The sequence below is a fragment of the Ipomoea nil genome, unplaced genomic scaffold (genome assembly GCF_001879475.1).
Source record: "Ipomoea nil cultivar Tokyo-kokei standard unplaced genomic scaffold, Asagao_1.1 scaffold2480, whole genome shotgun sequence".
NCBI classification, from domain to species: Eukaryota; Viridiplantae; Streptophyta; class Magnoliopsida; order Solanales; family Convolvulaceae; genus Ipomoea; species Ipomoea nil.
The window spans coordinates 1255010-1279069 of record NW_017618908.1 but is presented as its reverse complement, the minus strand read 5'-3'; the positions used below and the strand labels follow the sequence as shown (position 1 = coordinate 1279069).

The following is a 24060-nucleotide window of genomic DNA, read 5'->3' as shown; positions in this document are numbered from 1 at the left end:
GGAGAGAAAAATGTTATCTGCACGTAAATATAATTTATATGTATATTTATACGCGTTCATTTGATTTCATAATTCTTGATATTTATATTTTATTTATATTAAATTATTAGATGCTTGTGAATTGATGGATTTAAAAAAGAGTAAGTCGAATAAGACTGCATTATCACTATGTGTAAAGTTACATAAGTAAATGTGTGTGTATTTACTATTTAATTTTACCTTTATAGTACTAGGTCAGGTGTTCAAACCTATAAGTATGTGTAAAAATATGTAAGAAAATTTTTGTATGTGCATCTAATATTACCTTTAGGGGGCGTTTGGTTGGGGTTATATTGGATAACAAAGGTTATGTTGGGCTGGTTATTTAACATGCCTATGTTTGGTTGAAGTTATATAATATTCCCTTGGAATCCAACATTGCCGCCACATCAGATTTTTTCCCTTTTTTGAGGGAATGTGATTCCCTTGCTAAACTTAGGTAATGTTAGATTACCTTGACATTTTACATACCTCATTTTTACCAAACACAAGAATCTAACATTCCGAGTAATCTAATATTCCCAGCAATCTAACATTCCCTAAGGTAATCTAACATTCCGTGAACCAAACGCCCCCTTAAAGTAAATATAGCATGAAATCAATGCTCTTGGACCATAGTGCTACCTTCGCATATGACTCGACCAAGGCATAATTGAATTAGCATATTGTATGCAATTAAAAAAAAAAAATATTACATAACTTTTAAATTTAACAAATAACCTATGTTTCAAGTAAAATGAGCTAATTTTCCTTCAAGTAAAGTATCAAATTTGAAACTTCAATTCTCCCAAAAGGTTGAAATTCCAACCCCAAGGGCCCCTAACATTTCGGTCCGACAGAGCGTTTGAGAGAATGTAAATCACGGTGACTCTGATGATAATTCATTATGAATCAGTTAAAATTGATCAACATGAATCAAGTCATGCAATACCTAAAATGAATTAAGGGAAAGTCTTGGTGTTAAAGTTGATTCCCGGCCGCAAGATCATAAGATAGGTTAGGTAGATGTGTGTTGCTAGCTAGTTACTATGGAAACTTGTGAAGGCAATTCAAGTACCAAAAGGCTTAGCTTGTCAAGCTAAGAATATTTTTGTGCACTTTTACAAAAGCAACATTATTAATTAATAGCTAGCTAGCCGCAAACCCTTAAAACAAGTATTTGTCAGCACGAACTTAGTTCAATGGTTCAGTAGGCAGTATTTGAGAAAAAAAGACTAAGGTTTGAACGTCAGCGGTGACAGTGTGGTGATTACGCCTAAAGTGGGCAGATCCCTTGTGTGCACCAGCATTTGACCATGTCTGCTGAGTCATTGAGCTACCGTGATTTACATCCGGGGTGTGGGGGCCATTGGAGTTAGGGATTATTCAACCTTTTGAGAGAAGTATGATAATTTTCGCCCTGAAAGGGGCAAGTGAGTAAAGCATAATTTTTTTTACTTAAAGGTCATGAGTTTAATTCTTGCAAATATTATCTCGGTCAAGCTTGTCATGTGAGATCTTCCTAATGCGATTTACATCTCTTTTACAAGCTATTACATAGGAAGATGGTTTACATATATAGCGGACAAGCAATATCCAAAAGCGACAAAGTATTCAAAAAAAAAAAAAAAAAAAAAAAAGAACAAACAATATGAAGAAAAAGACACTGACAAACTTATCCAAAAAAGAATTAACAAAACTTAGAATGATTCTAACCAAAAGTAGTATCTACTACGTACTTAATACCATATCAACTACAATAAATATTTGATAATTATTTTTTTTAAAAAAAAAGTACAAATTAAACATTAATTTTAATACCAACTACAATGAACGTCTTCTATATAATCTTACATTCATATACTTTGAATTATATATATATATATATATATATATATATATATATATATATATAATATTCTATGTTTTTGTAATTGATGATAGGTAAGCTACTTTTGTTTATGGATTCTCCAAAAGGGATGTATCATAAGCAGATGATAGATATGGATGAGTACATACATCTTTTGTTTTCTTGGTGTACTAAATAAACTTTTTTTAGTGTGAATTTTAACGGACGAAATAGAAGAAAACGAAAGAAAATGATATGATTGAAATGAATAGTGCAATGCCTACCTTTGGTCACTCTCTCAATTATTTCAACCTCAATTTGCTATCTATAAAAGTGTAGTGTTATATATAAAATACTAATTGTATTCTCAAACGTATATACTTCTGTCATAAAAAATAATAATAAAAAAAAAAAACCTAAAACCAATAACAATCAATCAATATATGTTCTGAAAGGATGACTAAGTGGGTGGAGCATAATTTTTGTACCTAAAGGTCATGAATTTGATTATTGTCAACACTTTTTTATTCAAACCTGTCACAAAAAAATTTTCTAGTGTGATTTGCTGAAATTCATCACGTGCAGACCCTTAAATAGTAACAACGAGTTTCTCTCGTCATCCAATAAAAAAATCAATCAATAAATTAAGAAGTAAAAAGTAAAATGAAACCCTAACAATAGAGCTTTTATGTTGAGCAATGGCATGCATTGCATGAACCAATAATGTAGTCATCAAAACGACAAGAGATTACACGACGAGGGGACATGAAAGTAGTGTACCTACAATAAGCATAGTATTCACATTGAGGTTTGAATTGGTATGAAACCAACCAATTAACAAAGAAAATTTCAATTTGGAAACACAACTTCAATTGCGTTATCATATCGATCAAGAGTAAGACAATAACTTTATTTAAGATAAGATTTGACGTAAGCAGTTTAGAGTAAGAATTCTTCGTCTTCTGCTATTCTACTTGCAGATAAAAAATTTGGACATCAAAAGAAATGGTTCTTGATATACTAGATGCCGCTTTGAAGGGCTAGAATATAATTTAGGTTGTGCCATATATAACTTATCGGTCAAGAGATAGTTTCAAGTAGATAGTTTTATCGAATGTCGTATATTCTTTAATGTATATAACATCCAATATTACTACCACTATAAAATTAATTCGAACTAGTCAGTTTAATTTTTTATCTCAAAAAAGTCAAAAAAAAATTAATTATATTTTGTGGTAGTCATATCTTGTGTGTGTATATATATATATATATATACCCTTGTCGCTGTTGGTTGTTGGTCTCATGTCCTCCTCCCCTTTCGGCACTTTGTCTAGTTGCCTCATTGTGGGATTTGTCCCACTCAAAATAAACAACGGCTACTAAATCATTCAAAATATAAAAATTTGTCCAGACCGGAATAGTATGACTTTCGTATCAAAATGTTACAAATTTGATTTTAACCAATACCTTCTTTGTTCCGGAAAAGTTGAATTCACAACTCCAATGGCCCCCACGCTCCGGCCCGATAGAGTATCTAGGAGGATGTAAATCATGGTAACTCAGTTGAACACAGAGGCTAGATCTTTGCTTATCGCGCATAAGGAACCCCCTTACTTTGAGAGGTTTCTCCCACGCTGTGGAGACTCGACCCTGGGCTATTGTTCCCAAACTTCACCCCTATAACCAACACCGTCTTAGTTTAGCCCGTAGCACATGGTTTTCTTAGTGTGATTTATTTTTTCTGTGTGATCGATTCAGTTTATTATACAAAAATAAAATTACTCAGTATATACCTTCGAATAGTGATTGCGACTATTAAACAAAACTCACACAATAATAATGATGATGATGGTGATGAATTTGTTGTCTGCGATGCAAACTAATTAAGCAACAAACTCTAACAAAGATTATACACATTTGTCTAATAAGTTGACTTTGGGCAACACCTTGTTGGGGAGTGGCATTCGAGTTTGTGAATTTATGTAATAATGCAAAGTTTTTAGGAGTAGCTAATGGGGATTGAGACCAGTTGGGACGCAAAATATACGTGTTCGGGGTCTCAGACAAGCACTCAAGTCGGGACAAAGCCCGAAAATTTTAGGACGTCGGCTCATCAAGCCAACAAGCTGAGTCAATTAATTTTCAGGTCGGGTCGGTCAAGTATTGCATTATGGTTAGTTCGATCAGGTCGGGAAATGGTCCGGGGTTTGAGGTGATAGATATAGACAGACCAGATGATGATCAAAGCATGACTAATAATAATAATAATAATAAAATATTATTTCATTTTATTATGGATCTTATCTAATGTAATCTACGTAAGAAATAATTGAAATGGGTTGTTAGGAATTGTATGTTAATTAATTAATTCATTTATTTTTATTTTTATTTTTGATCTTTCTTTGGATAAATAAAAAAGATTTTCTCAGCAAAGTCAAGATTGTTGTTCTAATGCAATCAATTAGAAGATTTTAGTGCACACAATATAAAATATAAGCATTTTCACATAAAAGTATAGTTGTGAATGCTACAAGCTAGTTTTTTTTGTTTTGTTTTGTTTTGTTTTTTTTTTTTTTCTTCTTCTTCTTTCATTGTTACTTGATGATTTTATTGGCCTGGTATAATTTTTGCAATCGTGATAGCATTATTCGATTAGAGTATACAAACTAGTCGATCAGAATATACTACGTAATAGATCTTTGGTAAACATGTTGAATTATACCGTAGAAGTATGATACTTAGATTGGCAAATTGTTAGTAATTTAGGTACAATTGTCTAGAGTCTATTACAATTAGGGGTCCGTTTGAAAACTCAGAAAATGACATCTGAAAAATATTTTTTGAGTTTTCAGTGTTTGAATGCAACAGAAAAATTCAGTCAACGGAAAACATTTGTGTTCATTTAATTAAATTATATTAGAGTCCACTAATCCATATAACAATTAATAATATAGATGATAATAGTGTGAGGATACAAAAAGTGAAATATTATATTTCTCCACGTCATCAAGATATTTCACTAGATTGATGGTGGAAAAAGTATCATTTTTTTTTTTCAAAAAAATTATTATTATTATTAACATTTATCTTAAATAATATGGCTACATTTCAACATATCTCCTATATATGGTCTTAGGTCTATTATAAATTATTAATCATAAGAACTATTTTGCAATCTTGGGAAGTCCACCTTCACACTACTTTTTCTTTCTCATTATCTTCAACTAACATCATACATATTGATCAATTAAAATAAAAAAGTTTGCGGACTATTACTATAAGCGACACATGCACACTCTAAATTAGTAATAGCGAGTTTTTCTCATCACTTAATTATTTTAAAAAATAATAAAGAAAAAAAAAATTGTTCAGATTTGTCCGCATACAGTCAAATCAAGATATATAATAAGACTATTATTATTATTATTATTATTATTTGCATACAACATCCTTTATCGCAATTCACAACTAAGGTGGGAGTGATCTAAATTCAATTTGTATTACGCTTGAAAATTTGTACTCTTACTCAAGAAATGATTAACTAAAAACTCTTTCAATATACACAAATAACCGTCGAACCTTCAACCTTCCAATTACATTAGCAGATCGTTTGTCAATGTACTATCCCAAACTACTGACTTTCAAAATAATACGGTATATGTCTCATTTTATCTGTCATATTTACTATTCATTGGTCAAACAAACTTTTTCTTCTTTGTTTATTTTCTTTAGTAACTTTTTTTTACTTATTTTTGAATCTGAATTTTTATGTCCAATAGTGCTTTTAATATAGTTTCTAAATATATAAATATCATTATATACTAATAAACTTAATATTATGAAAAACTGCATTTAAAATAACTCCAGTCAAATTTCATTAACCGAATCAAATACATAAAATGAGACGGAAGGAGTACTATTTAAAAACTCATTTCGGAAAAACCCTAAATAAAAACCCTATTTTTTCCACCTTTGTGTACGAGTGTGAATTAAGTGGGAAATGGGAAGAGATAAGACATAAGAGCATGAGACAAAAAGAGAATGCGAAACACAACTGTCGTCTCTGCACTATGACATAATCTTCCAAGATTACGTTCTAATTAGCAATAATTAAGATTCCAGATTCATAAAACATCAGCTTATTAACATGTGATTATGCTTTAATTTTGTATTGGAATTAAATCATTAATTAATGTTAATCTCATCGGAATGTTTGTTGCAGCCTCCAGATGGATCCGTCGAGTGGGTCTTAGTGTGTCTGCCGGCTGTCGGCAGCGTAATTATATATTTTTTTTTATAAATAATTTTTATATTTTTACCTTTGGGTCAAACATGATTTGTGAATTTTAAGGAGGTCTTCATTGAATTTTTAAAAAAGTAGAAATGTTTCGATTTTTGTTATTATTAGGATTATAAATTTATAATATTTGGAATAGACAAAATATGAGTATATGACCAATCTATATGTTAAATTTTTAAAAAAGTAGAAATGTTTCTCTTGTGTGTATTGATATTTAGATATATCTGTTGAGTTATTGAATTACTATGATTTACATTCTTCTAAATGTTCTGTCGGGTCAGGATGTGAGGGACCAATCGTTTATGTAATAGTGCGAAAATCACACCCGGAGAGATAACTTTGGTTAACTTTTTTTTTTTCCTTTTTATTAAGTCTTAATCATGATTATCTTAATTTTGACTAACATTTTTGCTCACGTTGTCATGTTGAAATCAATATCTGCGCGTGTTTAGGATTTTGTTCTTATTAGAATATAGGAATAAGGTTCAAATTGGCCACTGAACGTAACTTGAAAATGCAATTAGGTCACTGAACGAAAAAAAAAAAAAAAAAAAAGTGCAATTAGGCCATTGAACACTCAAAAAATGTGCAATTAGGCCACTGAACTCTCCAAACGTATGCAATTTTACCGGATAGTAGGTTACCATCAATTTTAGCAGGTTACCTGCTTACGTGGCAGCTTAGTTGGCATTTTTAATAATTTTTAAATAATTTTTAATAATTAATTTTAATAATAAATTTTATAAAAAATTGGAAAAAATTAAATAAAAAATAAAATAAAATCGTTTTTATTTTTAAAAAAAAAATTTTAATAAAAAGTTATTATTAAAATTTATTAAAAATTAATTAAAATTTATTAAAAATGCCAACTCAGCTGCCACGTAAGCAGATAACCTGCTAAAATTGAGGGTAACCTGCTATCAGGTGAAATTGCACATTTTTGGAGTGTTCAGTGGCCTAATTGCACTTTTTTCGTTCAATGACCTAATTGCATTTTCAGGTTACATTCAATAGTCAATTTGAACCTTATTCCTAGAATATATTGTATCGTTTAAAAAAAAAAAAGGAATATATTGTATCTTCGCATATTTGGGCCGTATTGCTGAAACAGCCCATTTAGGTTATTTTGGGCCATACCTTTGCCCAATAGCTTTACCTATCCTTTTTGCTTATTTAAGCCTGGCCCAATTAATGTGAATGTTAACAGAAATAAATTAGTCAAATTTCCAGAATGGATTTTGCAGTTTCATGTGTACAATTCTAAATTACTTAGGCAAAATACTCATATAATAGAGTTGATATATTTTCTTTTGGAGGGTGGCGGCAATTATTATTGCGAAGCTGTGTGGACCACGGTCCAAAACACATAAAATACATTATTTTAACTCATAAAATACAATTGTGTAGACCATGGTCCACACCAATCCCATCGGATTTGCCACCTCCACCGTATCCATCAAGGTCTCCTTAGCAAAGCCGTCTGACCTTGCCTCCTCAGCCTCCTCGACGACATCCATTGCTAAGGACATTGGATTCTCGTCACCATGTTTAGATTTCTTCGTACTACGCTTCCGGAGATATTGATCCTCAGAAGAACGTTAAAACAAGAGCATTTTTTATAAATATTGCATGATAACGTTATACGTAATGTTGTAATATGAAAACTATCTATGTGGTCTAATGGTACCCGGGTTGGACTTCCATTTGAAAGGTTATGAGTTCAAGCCTCTGGTTCTTTGTGTTTCTATGTAATAGGGCCAGTAACATTAAAAAAAAAAACTAATCTTAATTTAAAGAAAAACAATATTTGAATTTTTTAAAAGAGTTAATAACCAAAATGGTCCTTCGACTATGCCGTTATTACCAATTTAGTCATCGACTATCATTCTTACCCAATTAGGTCCTCAACTATGTAATCTTTACCTAATTTAGTCCTCCGTTAACTTATCTGTTAGTTGATGGTTAAAATTAAGGACAAAAATGTAATTTCATAAGATTTCTCCATCTCTCATCTAACTGTGCAAAAGAGTGGAAGGTGGTTAGAGGCTGCTCAGCCGTCGCTGCTGCCTCCTCGTCCGCAGCCACCGCTACCGCCACCGTCGCCGCTGCTCCTCTGCGTAGCAGCTTTCAGCCAAGGCAAGACTTGTCTCCCTCTATGTTCTCGGAGGATTACCAGATCTGTCTCCCTCGCACCAAATCCTCAAACCACACATTTCTCCCGCTGCGACAATCATTGACCCGAAGAAACAACCTGGGGACTAAGGAACACATCACCAGAAACCACCTGGGGACAATCATTCACCCGAAGAAACAACCTGGAGACTAGAGGACAAAAAATTTAAAACACAAAAAAATAACTGAGCAAACTAACGGAAAAATCCGGTGAAGCACATCACTGGAACAAGAGAGACGAAGGCAAGCTAATTCCCACCACCACCGGCTCTCTTCTTTTCCCCCTGAGCTTTCTTTTTCTTCTTCTTTCTTGTTTTTTTTACTAGAACCAGTGTTCATCCTCACCCCAAACGCATCTCTAGAGTCAGATTTGGTAATCCTACACAGCATAGTACAACCACCCTATGCCTACCCACCAAAACTTGCTCGCAGGCAGCACTCACCAAAAGCTGGCGGCCCACCAACTGGAAACGGCCTCCGGGGATACCATGAAGTCCGGCGCCTCGCCGCCGCTGACTTCTCCGGCACCGGAAAAACAAGAAAGTAGCAGGGACGAGAGAGAGGATATGTTTGAGGACGATGACGACGAATTCGGCGTGTCCAACATGGCAATCGATAGCTTGGGCCTCGACGACGACTTCTTCGAGGGCTTGGAAGACCTGGGCAGTGATTGTTTCCAGCCTAAAACTAAAAGGAGGAGGAACGGTGTTGAAGGAGAAGTTCAAGAGCTTATGCAATTACATTTAGATGGGAGATGGAGAAAGCTTCTGAAATTACATTTTTGCTCTTAATTTTAACCATCAACTAACAGATAAGTTAACGGATGACTAAATTAGGTAAAAATTACATAGTTGAGGACCTAATTGGATAAAAATAGTAGTTGAGGACTAAATTGGTAATTACAACATGGTCGAGGGACCATTTTGGTTATTAACTCTTTTTAAAATTTTACTTTTTATGTAGTTTTCCCCCTTTTACTTTCAAACTTTTAACATTTGCCCCCTAAAAATTTGGATTTTTTGGGGTTTAGGGTTTGTGTGAAACAATGTATTGATATGAAGATAAGGTCCCAAAATATCTACAAAACTTCACGGATGGCCATTGCCATGAGCTAAACTCTCAAGCTCTCTTTTTCTCCATTCTCCATGGCTGCAAAGCTCTCCACAGCTCTTGATATCCATTTCAGCTATCCATGTTCCTCAGAAACAAAGCACTCATATATCTTCAATTCTCCATCGTTAACATTACCCAGAAAAAGGCTGAACATTTATTGCAATAATTCATCAAAATCCCCTCCAAGAACAGCAGAAAAGCCTGAGAATCGTCGAAACGGAAATGGCCCTTCTTTGTCTGAACAGCTCAAGCCTTTATCCACAACCGTTCTTGCTGACCAGCCAAGCCAGACCCCGCTCTTATCCAAACCGCAGTCCACTTGGGTCAACCCGGCCCGACCCAGACCTTCTGTTCTCTCCCTGCAGCGCCAGAAGCGTTCTTCTTACTCCTACAACCCTCAGATTAGGGACCTGAAGCGGTTTGCTAGGAGATTGAATGAGGGTTATTTTGATGAGGAAGGTTTCATGGCTGTTCTTGAGGAAATCCCAGAGTCACCCACTAAAGAGAATGCTTTGTTGGTGCTCAATGGCCTGAGGGATTGGCAAAAATCTCTGCTTTTCTTGAATTGGATCAGGGCCAAGGATTTGTTCCCACTGGAGACTATATTCTATAATGTTGCCATGAAGTCTTTGAGGTATGGGAGGCAGTTTGAGCATATAGAGAGGCTTGCTTTTGAGATGGTGGAGAATGGGGTTGAGCTTGATAATATAACCTATTCCACTATCATCACCTGTGCAAAAAGGTGTGGGCTTTTCGATAAAGCTTTGGAGTGGTTTGAGAGAATGTACAAGACTGGGTTGATCCCTGATGAGGTGACTTACTCTGCTGTTCTTGATGTGTATGCTCAGTTGGGGAAAGTCGAGGATGCGATATCGTTGTACGAGAGAGGGAGGGCTAGCGGTTGGACCCCCGACGCTGTGGCTTTCTCTATGCTGGCTAGAATGTTTGGCTCGGTAGCTGATTACGATGGCATTAGGTTTGTGTTGCAGGAAATGAAGAATCTTGGTGTTCAGCCAAATTTGGTTGTGTACAATACGTTGTTCGAAGCTTTGGGGAAGGCCGGGAAGCCCGGCTTGGCTAGGAGTTTGTTCGAGGAGATGTTGGAGTATGGGCTTACTCCGAATGAGAAGACGCTAACGTGCTTGATCAAGATTTATGGGAAGGCGAGGTGGGCTAGAGATGCGTTGGAGCTTTGGGAGAGAATGAAATCGAAGGGGTGGCCTATGGACTTCTATTTGTATAATACATTGTTGAGTATGTGTGCTGATATCGGGTTGGAGGAGGAGGCCGAGAGGTTGTTTGGTGATATGAAGGAGTCGAGGAGTTGTAAACCGGATAGTTGGAGCTATACGGCCATGATAAATATATATGCGAGTGGGGGAGGTGTGGAGAAGGCTGTGAGTTTGTACAAGGAAATGTCGGAGGAAGGGGTTGAGCTTAATGTGATGGGGTGCACTTGTTTGATCCAATGCTTGGGTAAAGGAAATAGAATTGATGATTTAGTTACGGTGTTTGAAGCCTCGATGGAGAGAGGGATCAAACCCGACGACAGGCTCTGTGGGTGTCTGCTATCCGTTGTGTCGTATTGCGAAGGCAAGGATGCCGAGAAGGTTGTTGGTTGTCTAGAGAGAGCGAACCCGAGATTGGTTGCCATTGTGAGGATGCTGGGTGAAGAGAGCACAAGCTTCGAGGCTGTGAAAGAAGAGATCAGAGTGATTCTCAGCAATACCTCTCCGGAATCCCGAAGACCTTTCTGCAACTGCCTGATCGATATATGTAGGAACAGAAACCTGCAGAACCGAGCTCACGAGCTGCTCTATATCGGGACCGTGTATGGACTGTACCCTGGTTTACATAGCAAGACGTCCCAGGAGTGGCGTTTGAACGTCCGGTCACTCTCGGTGGGTGCCGCTCGAACTGCATTCGAGGAATGGATGGCGACTCTCGCCAAAATCGTGCAGCGCCAGGAGCCATTGCCTCAACTCTTCACAGCTTACACTGGCGCAGGAACCCACAGGTTCTCCCAAGGCTTGGCTAATTCATTCGCTTCGCACCTGGAAAAGTTCGAAGCCCCTTTCAAGGAGAGTGAAGAGAAAGCTGGATTTTTCGTTGCGACTCAAGAAGATTTAGTGTCTTGGATTCAATCAAAGGCACACTCTTTGGATGCTGCAATAGCATCAGTGTAACAGTATCTGGTATTCCCACCACTATATGCTTATTTCATTCTGAATATATATATGTAAGTCTAAACTTTATAAGAAATTTCAGAAAATTGGTGCTTCTTTTCACTCTCCCAGTTGTAACAAGAATTTTTACAATGGGTTTCAATAGTTTTTTCTCCTCTGAAAATGGAGTCTAGTATAGAGCTCTGTAAGACTGTAACTAAGCCAAACCCCATCACCCCCCAATCTGATTACAAGCACTTCTCTTGCCCTAAGCAAAAGAGGAAAAGAACAAAATACAAATGAATGAAAAAAAGATGCTATGCCTATGGAAAATCTAGAAAGGAAGAGGAAAAGAAGAGTCAGTTTTCTTGTCTAAGAGCACATCCAGGATAGGATAGTCCCAGCTACAAAATTTATACCCTCATCCAAAAACCGGTTCTCAATAAGCCTTGGTTTCAGTCTGGCATTGCATGCTTTAGCTTGCTCAAGGGTAGGACTTAAAACAATCCTTGTTGAGATGTGAAACCAGATCGCGATTGAATTTCACTGTGTTTTGACCCGATTCCTGAATATCAACCTGCAGCGATTGCTGCAGCCTGCAGGGATTGGATTTCTTCTGTTGGAAGAATTCAAAGGTATTTTCCTGATGATTTCCAAATTCTTCCTTCAAGTGATATTACCATAACAGTTACATCGTCATGGTACTTCCTTCGGTCTCCTGTTGGGATGTCGAGCAATTCATGTAAATCCATTCCTGCAAACACAATAAACCCAGCTCAAATCAGAAGGTCTTGAATCATGGCATTCCTTTGTGCAAAAGTTTAATTTCTCCACCCGTGGAATACTAAAAAATTTTTGGTTGCCCAAAGGTATCCCTCCAGCCGAAAGCCAGAGAACTAATCCTCCGTCCCAACGGTTAGCACATTAAGTGGTAGGGGACTGGCCGTGGGGATCGAACCCCAACCTCATGCTTAAGGGACGAGGTGCTGAACCACCACGCCAACTATGTTGGTCGGAATACTAAATGGTATCAGGATAACCATGGAATTTTATGTTTTTTGATGGTTAAACCAATTCGACTCCACATAGACAACTGTGTATGTACCCTTTTATGCAATTATTTGCAACATCTAATAAAATGAGCGGGGAAATAAAAACCATTGTTCAATGAAACAAGTGAAATATTACCAGCTTTCTTGGCTGCGCGGAACAAAAGCTCCTCAATCAGGTGCTGTGCAGGATCTCCATCGGGAAATTTCTCCATGAAATTCTCAACATGGGAAACAACCTCCTCATTGCTGAAGTATTGATATAAGCCATCAGAGGAGAGCACCAAAAATTGATCTCCAGGACAGAGTCTATGGTGACGTAAAGAAGGTGTACAAGATATGTAAGGCGTGTTGCCAATATACTCATTGCGAAACATTTCCAATAATGCGTCATTCAACTTACGCTGCAGCAAGAATGCCAAAACATTATATAAGCAAATAAGCAATCACCTTTCATACATGGATCTAAAGAATTATCACACAACGTTCTCAAAGATGCAAATAATAGCTAAGTTTACAAGGGAAAAACCAAAGCTCAACCTAGAAAGTAAATAGCAAACCTGTTTCAGGAAGCCTGCCCCAAATGCACGGGTGACCTTTAGGCGTCCTTTGACTCTATCATTCACAATACAGTTACTGTCATCTGGATGCTCATTCTTGATTCTGATAACTTCCTGTAGAAACGTTAGAGGAAAGGAATTTAGAATATGAATAAGCAAATAAGCAATAACCATGCATGAGATGCAAATAATACACACAAAAATTAACAATCATTCTCAAACAATTTGTAATCATACAATAATGTAGTACGTGTATCAAAGCTCAATTTTGGAAAAGTAAAACCACAAAATATCAATGATATTCACAAAGTCACAAATAATCTCCCTCACCCAGACACAAAGACCTTCCTTAAAAGCAGCACTGTTTACTTCATAAAAACAGATGCAACTTGACAGTAGATAAATATCTTCAACAGTAATCGAAGAAGATTGACTGACATTTTAAGCTTATCGTAGTCGGTACTATATTGAAGATATCAATGCACATTTTCATCATGTATATGCAACTATTGAAAAGTTAATATGGAGTAGTTCTCTTCTGTTTGCACTGGCTCAGTACATCTTTTTTGTGAATGAAATAACTTATCAAAAGAGATGAATAAAGGATTACAGTAATAACTCAAACTACACATGTACATTATCAAGATAATGAAAATGCAGCATTGATTGACTAGCAGAAATGACAAGCATTTTCCTTGAACATGTAAGTAGATTCTGAAGCTGGAATTTCTACAAATCTATGAAAATGAGGATAATTAATTTTCAGAATCCATGTCTATTGTAGCTAGTTTCTTTGAAATAAAATGAAAATCACAATATCTTAGGAAGATAAAGAATGGCTGCTTAAAATGATGTACACTAATAAGACAGCATTTGATCTTATGCTAAATTGGCTGGTTTTTAAAGATCAATAAATCTCTCTGGTTTAACTTTCCTATATCTGTGAAAAGCCACAACCAGATTTCTCTGTGAGTTCCACGCATTGCGATCACTGTGGCAGCAAACTAGTTGAGGTATGGAATGATAGGACATTACACAAGGCAGATATTAAACCATTTAATACCATAACATATGCCCAAAATGTTATTTTGGATAAAAAACCAGATAATTTAGATGCACAAAACAAATGTCAAGCTTACAGCTTCTTGGTGAACACTTCACCATCTAGAGCCACAATTAAATTAGTTAAGCATAAAAGCAGTGGGCTGTTCTCATCAAACCCTGAACTTTGGCTTTAGAACAAAGGCAGCTACATTCAAATTTTAAAGATATTTACACTGATTTACAATGTGTTCAAAAGAAACCCGCTTAGAGAACATCAGAACTAAATCAATGCATTCTACAATTTCAAATTTTAGCAGTGATCTTCAAAGGGAAAATTCCACAAAATCACAGTTTAATACTTCTTTTATCCCGCATTTAGCAAATGTTTTGGATGTTCCATTGAAGGAGTAATAAGGGCAAAGAAATAGTTACCATAAGGCTCCATTTCATACTCCAAAGGAAAGGAACAAATAAGAAAATCTTCAAATGAAGTAATTAAATAGCAACAAAGAGACTGAAAACACCAGCAGAACCCAACTGAAGGAAAGAGGAACTTACTTCTTCAATGCTTGTGCTATGATCAGTGGACAATTGCAATGCAGTCAACCTCCTATCGTGAACAGGTACCACATTTGACACCTTATCATCAACCTGAATGCAACCTTTCAACTCTTCAGCTATACCGGCCACAGCTAACCCATCATTACCTAGAACCGTTGCATTTGAACTAGAAGTAACCTCTTCAGGCTCATACTTTGCTACTATAGCTCGACTATCTCCCACATTCATCACATAAACATCTTCATCTCGCATCAAAGCAACCAACAAACACGAACCCATCAGCGCAAGCTCTGGACATCGATCAAGAAGCTTATCCGTCATATCCAAGTAAGCAAGCTCAGTTATTTCAAGAGCCCCTGACATTGCTCTCAGAACTAACTCATGGTCTACTGGACCCACTTTGCGTCTACTCCCGTTTCCAATAGTCCTTTCCTCTTCCACTCTATTCTCCTCCACCTCAACTTTCTCCTTACCTTTCAACCCAAATCTCCATGGAAACAATCTCCTACTCTCCCTGTGTTTACTCAACAATCCTTGTTTCAATTTTGACAACAGCAGTGATCTTCTCACTGCAGGACCTGCATTGTTCACACTTAAGGCATCCTCTACAGAAAATGCAAATCTATCTGAACCTGAAAGATCAAGACCATCTTCCGGATCGTCTTCTGCCAAATACTCCCATAATCTTCTCCTCCTCCTAACCTCAATCTCCCCCGAACAAAATGTCACCTTCTTTGTGGATCCTCTATCAAGCTGCTGAAAGTTACCACCATTTACACCTTCAACTTCCCTAACCTCCCCATCTGTTGCTTCATGTGATGAATTTGTATTTTGGATGCCTGAATTCTCTGCAATCACATCATTTTCTACACTTTCACCTACTTCTTCTTGCCTACTAGTCTCTTCACTATCCCAAAACAAACCCTCTAGTTTTTTATACATTGCTTTGTACAGATTACTCATAAGGAATTCAGGGGCGTCTGGCCCATTGAATCCATCATAAATTCCGACAAATAGCCATCCATGCTCTTCTGATACAACCACATGTACTCGATCTTCACCGGCTTTTCCTAAAGCCCATTGAATGTTGCTATCACAGCTCATTTCCGATTCGCGCCCGCAGTTTGAAGGTGGCGGGGCATCCTTATGGCTACCGAAATGCCTAACCGGTAACACCCACGGCCTTTTCTTCTCCGGGAAGTTCCGGTACAGGGCCTTTCGAATTCCCGAAATGCCCCTCCTCCTCTTCTTTTTGACATAAACACCTCCCAGCGGCGCCGAAAATGGAACACTATTTCCAGCGGCGGCGTCCGACCCGGTGGGCCCGTCCAGCGGCCCAGATAGGGCTCCCCGCTCGATCGGTCCTGACATGAAGAATGCTCTCTCCATCGGACCCGACCGTTCTCCGCCGCCGCGAGGAATAGGCTGGAGAGGCAAGGCGCAAAACGACGACGTACTCTCAAACCCATTCACAACACTGCCCCTCACTCCAGTAGCGCCACTAAAACCCAAAGCGCTACCGTCAATACCGGCGGCATCGTCGCAAAAATCATCAACCTGAAGCACAGTTCTGGGAGTGGAGGTGTTGGCACTCACCGACGCACCGGAAATGGCGCGAAAACCGGTCTCCATTGGACCGCCGCCCGGTCTGGATTTCTGCTGACCTGGCTCGTCGAACCGGAGCGACTGCGAAGGCGAAACAAACCGATCGGAGTGGGGAGGCGACACAAACCGAGCTGAAGACCGAACGTAGCAGAATGAGTGGCCGAGCGTCTCGTCCAGTGGCTCGCCGGCGGTGAATACAACCTCCGGCTCATCCCGGTTCGCCGCCGGGTTAACACACGGAAACAGATGCGAAAACCCTCCTCCCATCACATTCGATTCATCTCAATCCCCCCCACCCCCCAAATCAACTATATATACACACACACACTGCAGTATATATTCTTGTATATATAGAGAGAGAGAAACAGATTTCTTAGAGAGAGAGAGCACCGCGCCGGAGTATATATATATATATATTTTGTATTTAGATTTACCTGCGAACTAAAAAAGACTGCAATGAAGAGAGAGAGAGGGGAGACCAGTGTTGTAGAGAGAGAAAGTGAGTTTGAAAATGGGGAGAGAGAGAAAATTGAAATTTTGGAGTGACGTGGCAGGTTACAATTTCCACGTAGGAACACACGTGACTGCGGACGAAAAGACGGTTATGGGTCTGGGAATCTGGGGGGGTTTTGAAGCGAAAGTGTTAAGTAGGGTCAACGGGGAGGGAAAATCGAGGTGTGCTTTTTTGTCTTCTTGGGGTGTTTTTGTCCGGTAGGTTTGGGTCTCTGGTTTTCTGTTTTTGTTTTGAAGCCCAAGGTCAAGCCCAACTTCAGGTCAAAATCTCTCCATACTAGAGATAACATCGGGTAAAGTAATAATCCGAGACAGCTTACTTGGTTATATGGGTGAAGTTTATCGGACTGAGATGTACATTTTTCAGTGTCATTATAATAGGTTATTTCACTTAAAATGATATCGTTTTAAATAAAATAACTTTAAATTGTGCGAACTCTAATACACTGTCCAAACGTTCGAGGAGTGCCTAGTGATTTTTTCAATTATGATATCTTTGACTTATAAATAAGGTTGCAATTGATACTTTAAAGTATATTTTGAGCCGATGATATCGTTTTAAACAAAATAACTCTAAATTGTGCGAACTCTAATACACCGTCCGAACGTTTGAGGAGCGCCTAGCGATTTTTTCAATTATGATATTTTTGATGTATAAATAAGGTTGCAATTGGTACGTTAAAGTGTATTTTGAGCCGATGATATCGTTTTAAACAAAATAACTATAAATTGTGCAAACTCTAACACACTGTCCGAACGTTCGAAAAGCGCCTAGCGATTTTTTCAATTATGATATCTTTGATTTATAAATAAGGTTGCAATTGATACGTTAAAGTGTATTTTGAGCCGACCATGATGAAGTAAATCAGTCTAAATTATACATAGTTGACCTGTCTCACTGGAGCAAAACTTTCAGAATAACCTTTAAACCATTGAGTTAAATCCAACTTTCAGAATAACCTTTAAACCATTGAGTTAAATCCCACCGGACGCATTTCAAACTAATTTAATACAACTAGCAGGGTCTCAAACACTTTTATTATATGTTGAAAGTTGTAAACAAAAACACAATTTTAATGGAATGATTGCATTAGAATTTAGAACCATATATAGCATTCTGTATACAGAAAGGGTAAAGCACAAGTATGTGTTGATGCCAGAGAGACCATTTGGGAAATTGGTGCTTCTTTTTCTGCTTCCCAGTTGTAACAACAATTTTTACACATGGGTTTCAATAGCTTTCTCCTGTGAAAATGGAGTCTAGTGTAGAGCTCTGTAACTAAGCCACACCCCCTCCTCCCCCCAATCTTGCTTACAACCACTTCTCTTGCCCTAATTAAAAGAACAAAATACAAATGAATGAAAAAAAGATCCTATGCCTATGCAAAATCTAGAAAGGAAGAAGAGAAAAAGGAGAGTCAGTTTTCTTGTCTAAGAGCACATCCAGGATAGGATAGTCCCAGCTACAAAATTTATACCGTCATCCAGAAACCGATTCTCAATATGAGTCGATTTCAATCTGGCACCTCGGTTGTTTCGCCATCTGCATTACGGGCTTCCCCACAAAGGTGCTTTGCTCAAGGCGGGACTTTAAAACAGTCCTTGTTGAGACATGAAGCCAGATCGTTATCGAATTTCATATAATGTTCCCAGAAACCTCAAACTGCAGCAGGTTCAGCTTGCAAGGAGCAAATCAATTGCTGCAGAGATTTGTGCTGTTGGAGGAGTTCAAAGGTATTTTCCCGATGATTTCCAAATTCTTCCTTCGAGTGATATTACCATAACAGTGACATCGTCATGGTACTTCCTTCGGTCCCCTGTTGGAATGTCGAGCAATTCATGTAAATCCATTCCTGCAGACACAATAAATCCAGCAGGTTTTGAGTTAAAAATTTAATGTCCATCCGTGGAATGCTAAATGGTCCCCAGTATCAAATAACCATGAAACTTTTATGTTTTTTATGGTTAAACCTATTCATCTCCACACAGATAACAGTATACCCTTTATAAAATGATTGGGGAAATAAAACCCATTGTTCAATGAAACAAGCATGATACACAAAAGTTGAAAAAAGAACAGTAGAATTGAAGTGACTTTGTTTAGACACAATTGTCAATTAATTAAGAAAAGGTCCTAATAAAGTGCATCAACCAAACCAAAGCTATGTTCTCACTAAGTCATGACAACTGCAAACAGCAGTAAAGTGCACAACTGCTGATACATGATTCTGAAAAAAAACTGATAAGAGCATGAAATTGATGGCATTATACTATGGACACAGGTTTCAGATTTCCCTCCACAGGGAAGGCAAAGCCACTGGAAAGAAACTATCCGACTTTTTTTCTAAAAATAAAATACCATAAATTGTATGTGCAAGTGTTTGTGTACTATTGTCTAGCAGCTATAAAATCCTCTAAACAACTAATGAGATGTAACAGTCTAATAAAGTTGAAAATTCCAAAACAAGCTAAACGCTATCCTCAACACAAATAAAGACAAAAATTGAAGAAAATCAAGTGAAATATTACCAGCTTTCTTGGCTGCACGAAGCAAAAGCTCCTCAATCAGGTGCTGTGCAGGATCTCCATCAGGAAATTTCTCCATAAAATTTGCAACATGGGAAACAACTTCCTCATTGCTCAAGTATTGGTATAAGCCATCAGAGGAGAGCACCAAAAATTGATCTCCAGGACATAGTCTATGGTGACGTAAAGAAGGCGTACAAGATATATAAGGTGTGTTGCCAATATATTCATTGCGAAACATTTCCAATAATGCATCATTCAACTTACGCTGCAACAAGGATGTCAAAACGTTATATAAGCAATCATCTTTCATACAAGTTCTCAAAGATGCAAATAATAGATAAGTTTACTAGTGAAAAACCAAGTTAGACACACAATACAATGTTACACATGTGCGGGCAGAAAGCTCAATTTTTTAGGCTAGAGGAGCAAGCACCTGCTAGTGTGGGATACAACATTTAAATTACTGAATTACAGCACAAGGAGTATAATATTGTAACATATTGAAATGCGCTTAGTCTCATAAAGCAGTTTTGCCAACTCTTTCCTGAAAGAGGGGTTTGTAACGGTTTTTTCTCTGACACAAATCCTAGAAAGTAAATAACAAACCTGTTTCAGGAAGCCTGCCCCAAATGCACGGGTGACCTTTAGGCGACCTTTGACTCTATCATTGACAATACAGTTACTGTCATCAGGATGCTCATTCTTGATTCTGATAACCTCCTGTGGAAGGTTAGAGGAAAGGAATTTAGAATATGAAAAAACAATGACCAAGCATAAGATGCAAATAATACAGCTAAAATTAACAATTATTCTTAAACAATTTGTAATAACACCATAATGTAATACATGTATCACACTTTAATTTCAAAAAAGTAAACCAAGAAATATCAATGACATTCACAAGAAATCTCCTTCACCAAGCCACAAAAAAACGGAGGCAACTGGACAGTCCAGAAATATCCTCAACAGTAATCAAAGTTTGACTGGCATTTTAAGCTCATGTCACTGTATTGAAGATATCAATGCGCATTTTCATAATTTATATGCAACAATTAAAAAGTTAATATGGAGTAGCTCTATTTGCAGTGTCTCAGTTCATCTTTTTTTTTTTTTAGTATGAAATAACTTATCAAAAGAAACAAATAAAGGATTACAGCCATAACTCAAACTACGCATGGACAATATCAAGATAATGAAAATTTCGCATTGCTAGACTAGTAGACTAGCAAAAATGACAAGCATTTTCCTTGAACATGTTAGTAGAATCTGAAGCTAGAATTTCTACAATTCTATGAAAATGAGGATAAAGAATTTCCTTTGCAGAATCCGTGCCTAATAAAACAGCATGTGATCATATGCTAATTTGCTAAATTGGCAGGTCTTTGAAGATCAAAGGAGGCTCTCTGGGTTAACATTCCTATATATGTGATAAGCCACAACTAGCTTTCTCAGTGGGTTCCACACACTGAGATCACTGAGGCAGCAAAGTAGTTGAGGTATGGAATGATAGGGGTATAGCCGTATAGGATACTACACAAGGCAGATATTAAACCATTTAACACCATAACATATGCCCACCAGACAACTTTGGCACACAAGACTATTGCCTAGTTCCTTGGTTAAAACTCCACCATCCAGAGCCTTGATAAAATTAGTTAGAATAAAAGCAGTGACTTTTTCTCATCAAGCCCAGAACTTTCGCATTAGAACAAAGGCAGCTACGTTGAATATCTGAAGATGTTTACACAGAGTTGTTGATCAAGTATCTTTTCAATATTTGAAGTTAAAGCTAAGAGAACATCAGAACTAACTGCAGCAATGTGTTCCACAATTTCAAATTTTAGCAGTGATGTTTAAAGGGGAATTTCCACAGGAAATCACTATTTAATACTTCTTTTATCCGACTTTAGCAAATGGTTTTGATGGTCAATCAAAGGAAGGTAAATGAGCCTTCATAAATGTCCAAGCATTTAGTGTTAATGTGTGCAGTTGGGGTTAATAAGACAGTAAGACACCACAAGGGTGCCATCTAGGTGACCTGAAGTAATTACTATCAGGCTCCATTTCATAGTCCAAAGGAAAGGAACAAATTATGAAACCTTCAAATGAAGTAATTAAAGAGCTAAAAAAGGACTGAAAACACCAAATGAACCCAACTGAAGGAAAGAGGAACTTACTTCTTCAATGCTTGTGCTATGATCAGTTGACAATTGCAATGAGGCCAACCTCATATCTTGAACAGGAACCACATTTGTAGCCTTATCCTCCGCCAGAATGCTACCTTTTGACTCTTCAGCTTTACCTTCCACAGCCAACCCATCATTACCCAGTACCCTTGAATTTGAACTAGAAGTAACCTCTTCAGGCTCATACTTTGCTACTATAGCCCGACTATCTCCCACATTCATCACATACACATCTTCATCTCTCATCAAAGCAACCAACAAACACGAACCCATCAGCGCAAGCTCTGGATACCGATCAAGAAGCTTATCCGTCATATCCAAGTAGGCAAGCTCAGTTATTTCAAGAGCCCCTGACATTGCTCTCAAAACTAACTCATGGTCCACTGGACCCACTTTGCGTCTCCTCCCGTTTCCAATACTCCTTTCCTCTTCAACTCTATTCTCCTCCACCCCAACTTTCTCCTTGCCCTTCAACCCAAATCTCCATGGAAACAATTTTTTACTCTCCCTGTGTTTAATCAACAACCCTTGTTTCAATTTTGACAACAGCAGTGATCTTCTCACTGCAGAACCTGCATTGTTTACACTTAATGCATCCTCTACTGAAAATGCAAATCTGTCTGAACCCGAGAGATCAAGACCATCTTCAGGGTCCTCCTCTGCCAAAAACTCCCATAATCTTCTCCTCCTAACCTCAATCTCACCCGATCGAAATGTCACCTTCTTTGTGGATCCTTTATCAAGCTGCTGAAAGTTAACACCATTTACACCTTCAACTTCCCTAACAACCTCACCTGTAGGTTCAAGTGATGAGTTTGTATTTAGGATGTCTGAATTCTCTGGAATCACATCATTTTCTAAACCTGCACCTACTTCTTCCTGCCTACTAGTCTCTTCACTATCCCAAAACAAACCCTCTAGTTTTTTGTACATTGCTTTGTACAGATTACTCATAAGGAATTCAGGGGCATCTGGCCCATTGAATCCATCATAAATACCTACAAATAACCATCCAAGCTCTTCCGATACAACCACATGTACTCGATCTTCACCGGCTTTCCCTAAAGCCCACTGAATATTGCTATCACAGCTCATTTCCGACTCACGCCCACAATTTGATGGAGGTGGATCGTCCTTGCGGCCACCGAAGCTCCTAACCGGTAAAACCCACGGCCTCTTCTTCTCCGGGAAGTTTCTGTACAAGGCCTTTCGAATTCCCGAAATGCCTCTCCTCCTCTTTTTTTTGACATAAACACTTCCCAGCGGCGCCGAGAATGGGACATTATTCGCACCGGCATCCGACCCGGTGGGCGGCTCCAGCGGCCCAGATAGGGCTCCTCGCTCGATCGGACCGGACATGAAGAACGCCCTCTCCATCGGGCACGACCGCTCTCCGCCGCTGCCACCGCGAGGAATAGGCTGAAGAGGCAAGGCGCAAAACGACGACGTACTCTCAAACCCATTGACAACGCTACCCCTCACTCCAGTAGTAGCGCCATCAGTTCCAGTGGCGTCGTCGTAAAAATTATCAACCTGAAGCACAGTTCTGGGAGTGGAGGTGTTGGCACTCACCGACGCACCGGAAATGGCCCGGAAACCGGTCTCCATTGGACCGCCCCCCGGTCTGAGCTTCTGCTGAGATGGTTCGTCGAACCGGAGCGACTGCGAAGGCGAAACAAACCGATCGGAGTGGGGAGGAGACACAAACCGAGCTGAAGACCGAACGTAGCAGAATGAGTGGCCGAGTGTCTCGTCCAGTGGCTCGCTGCCGGTGAACACAACCTCCGGCTCATCCCGGTTCACCGCCGGGTTAACACACGGAAACAGATGCGAAAACCCTCCTCCCATCACATTCGATTCATCTCAATCCCCCCCACCCCCAAATCAACTATATCTATTCACACTGCAATATATATATAGATATATAGAGAGAGATATATATAGAGAGAGAGAGAGAAACAGATTTCCTAGAGAGAGAGAGAGAGAGAAAACGCCGCGCCGGAGTATATAAATTTTGTATTGTAGATTTACCTGCGAATTAAAAAGACTGCAAAGAAGAGAGAGAGAGGGAGAGGAGACCAGTGTTCTTTTCTTTTGTAGAGAGAGAGAGGGTTTGAAAATGGGGGGAGGGGAGAGAGAAAATCGAAATTTGGATCGACGTGGCAGGTTAAAATATCCACGTAGGAGTACACGTGACTGTTGGATGAAAAGACGGATATAGGTCTGGGGGTTTTAACGAAAGTGGTAAGTAGGGTCAACGGGGAGGGGAAATCGAGGTGTCCTTTTTTGTCTTCTTGGGGTGTTTTTGTCTGGTAGGTTTGGGTCTCTGGTTGTTTATTTTGTTTGAAGCCCAAGGTCAAGCCCAACTTCTAGTCAATATCACCCAATCTCAATAC

At 38.2% G+C, this 24060-nt stretch overlaps 3 protein-coding genes across 3 annotated transcripts; 1 reads left to right on the top strand and 2 right to left on the bottom strand.

Annotated features, from left to right (window-relative positions):
* Positions 1-9363: 9363 nt before the first annotated feature.
* Positions 9364-11743, top strand: LOC109153029 (pentatricopeptide repeat-containing protein At5g46580, chloroplastic). Its single transcript, XM_019300753.1, has one exon. It carries the CDS (start codon positions 9485-9487, stop codon positions 11636-11638), a length of 2154 nt encoding a protein of 717 aa, XP_019156298.1. The 5' UTR covers positions 9364-9484; the 3' UTR covers positions 11639-11743.
* On the bottom strand, positions 11718-16793 carry LOC109153027 (protein phosphatase 2C 29-like). Its single transcript, XM_019300751.1, has 4 exons — positions 14829-16793; positions 13227-13340; positions 12806-13070; positions 11718-12371 (listed from the first exon to the last, which is right to left on the bottom strand). The coding sequence occupies exons 1-4, from the start codon at positions 16701-16703 to the stop codon at positions 12247-12249; spliced, it is 2379 nt and encodes a 792-aa protein (XP_019156296.1). The 5' UTR covers positions 16704-16793; the 3' UTR covers positions 11718-12246.
* Positions 16794-18020: 1227 nt separating this feature from the next.
* LOC109153028 (protein phosphatase 2C 29) lies at positions 18021-23770 on the bottom strand. The gene is made up of 4 exons (XM_019300752.1): positions 21656-23770; positions 20085-20198; positions 19479-19743; positions 18021-18802 (listed from the first exon to the last, which is right to left on the bottom strand). The coding sequence occupies exons 1-4, from the start codon at positions 23510-23512 to the stop codon at positions 18678-18680; spliced, it is 2361 nt and encodes a 786-aa protein (XP_019156297.1). The 5' UTR covers positions 23513-23770; the 3' UTR covers positions 18021-18677.
* Positions 23771-24060: the final 290 nt, after the last annotated feature.

Coding starts and splice junctions, on each gene's coding strand:
- LOC109153029 (XM_019300753.1), top strand. CDS start 9,485: ATGGCTGCAAAGCTCTCCACAGCTCTTGATATCCATTTCAGCTATCCA.
- LOC109153027 (XM_019300751.1), bottom strand. CDS start 16,703: ATGGGAGGAGGGTTTTCGCATCTGTTTCCGTGTGTTAACCCGGCGGCG. Junction 13,071..13,226: donor GGGCAGGCTTCCTGAAACAG/GTTTGCTATTTA, acceptor TTCTTGCTGCAG/CGTAAGTTGAATGACGCATT. Junction 12,372..12,805: donor CCGCGCAGCCAAGAAAGCTG/GTAATATTTCAC, acceptor TTGTGTTTGCAG/GAATGGATTTACATGAATTG.
- LOC109153028 (XM_019300752.1), bottom strand. CDS start 23,512: ATGGGAGGAGGGTTTTCGCATCTGTTTCCGTGTGTTAACCCGGCGGTG. Junction 20,199..21,655: donor ATAGCACAAGCATTGAAGAA/GTAAGTTCCTCT, acceptor AACCTTCCACAG/GAGGTTATCAGAATCAAGAA. Junction 18,803..19,478: donor TCGTGCAGCCAAGAAAGCTG/GTAATATTTCAC, acceptor TTGTGTCTGCAG/GAATGGATTTACATGAATTG.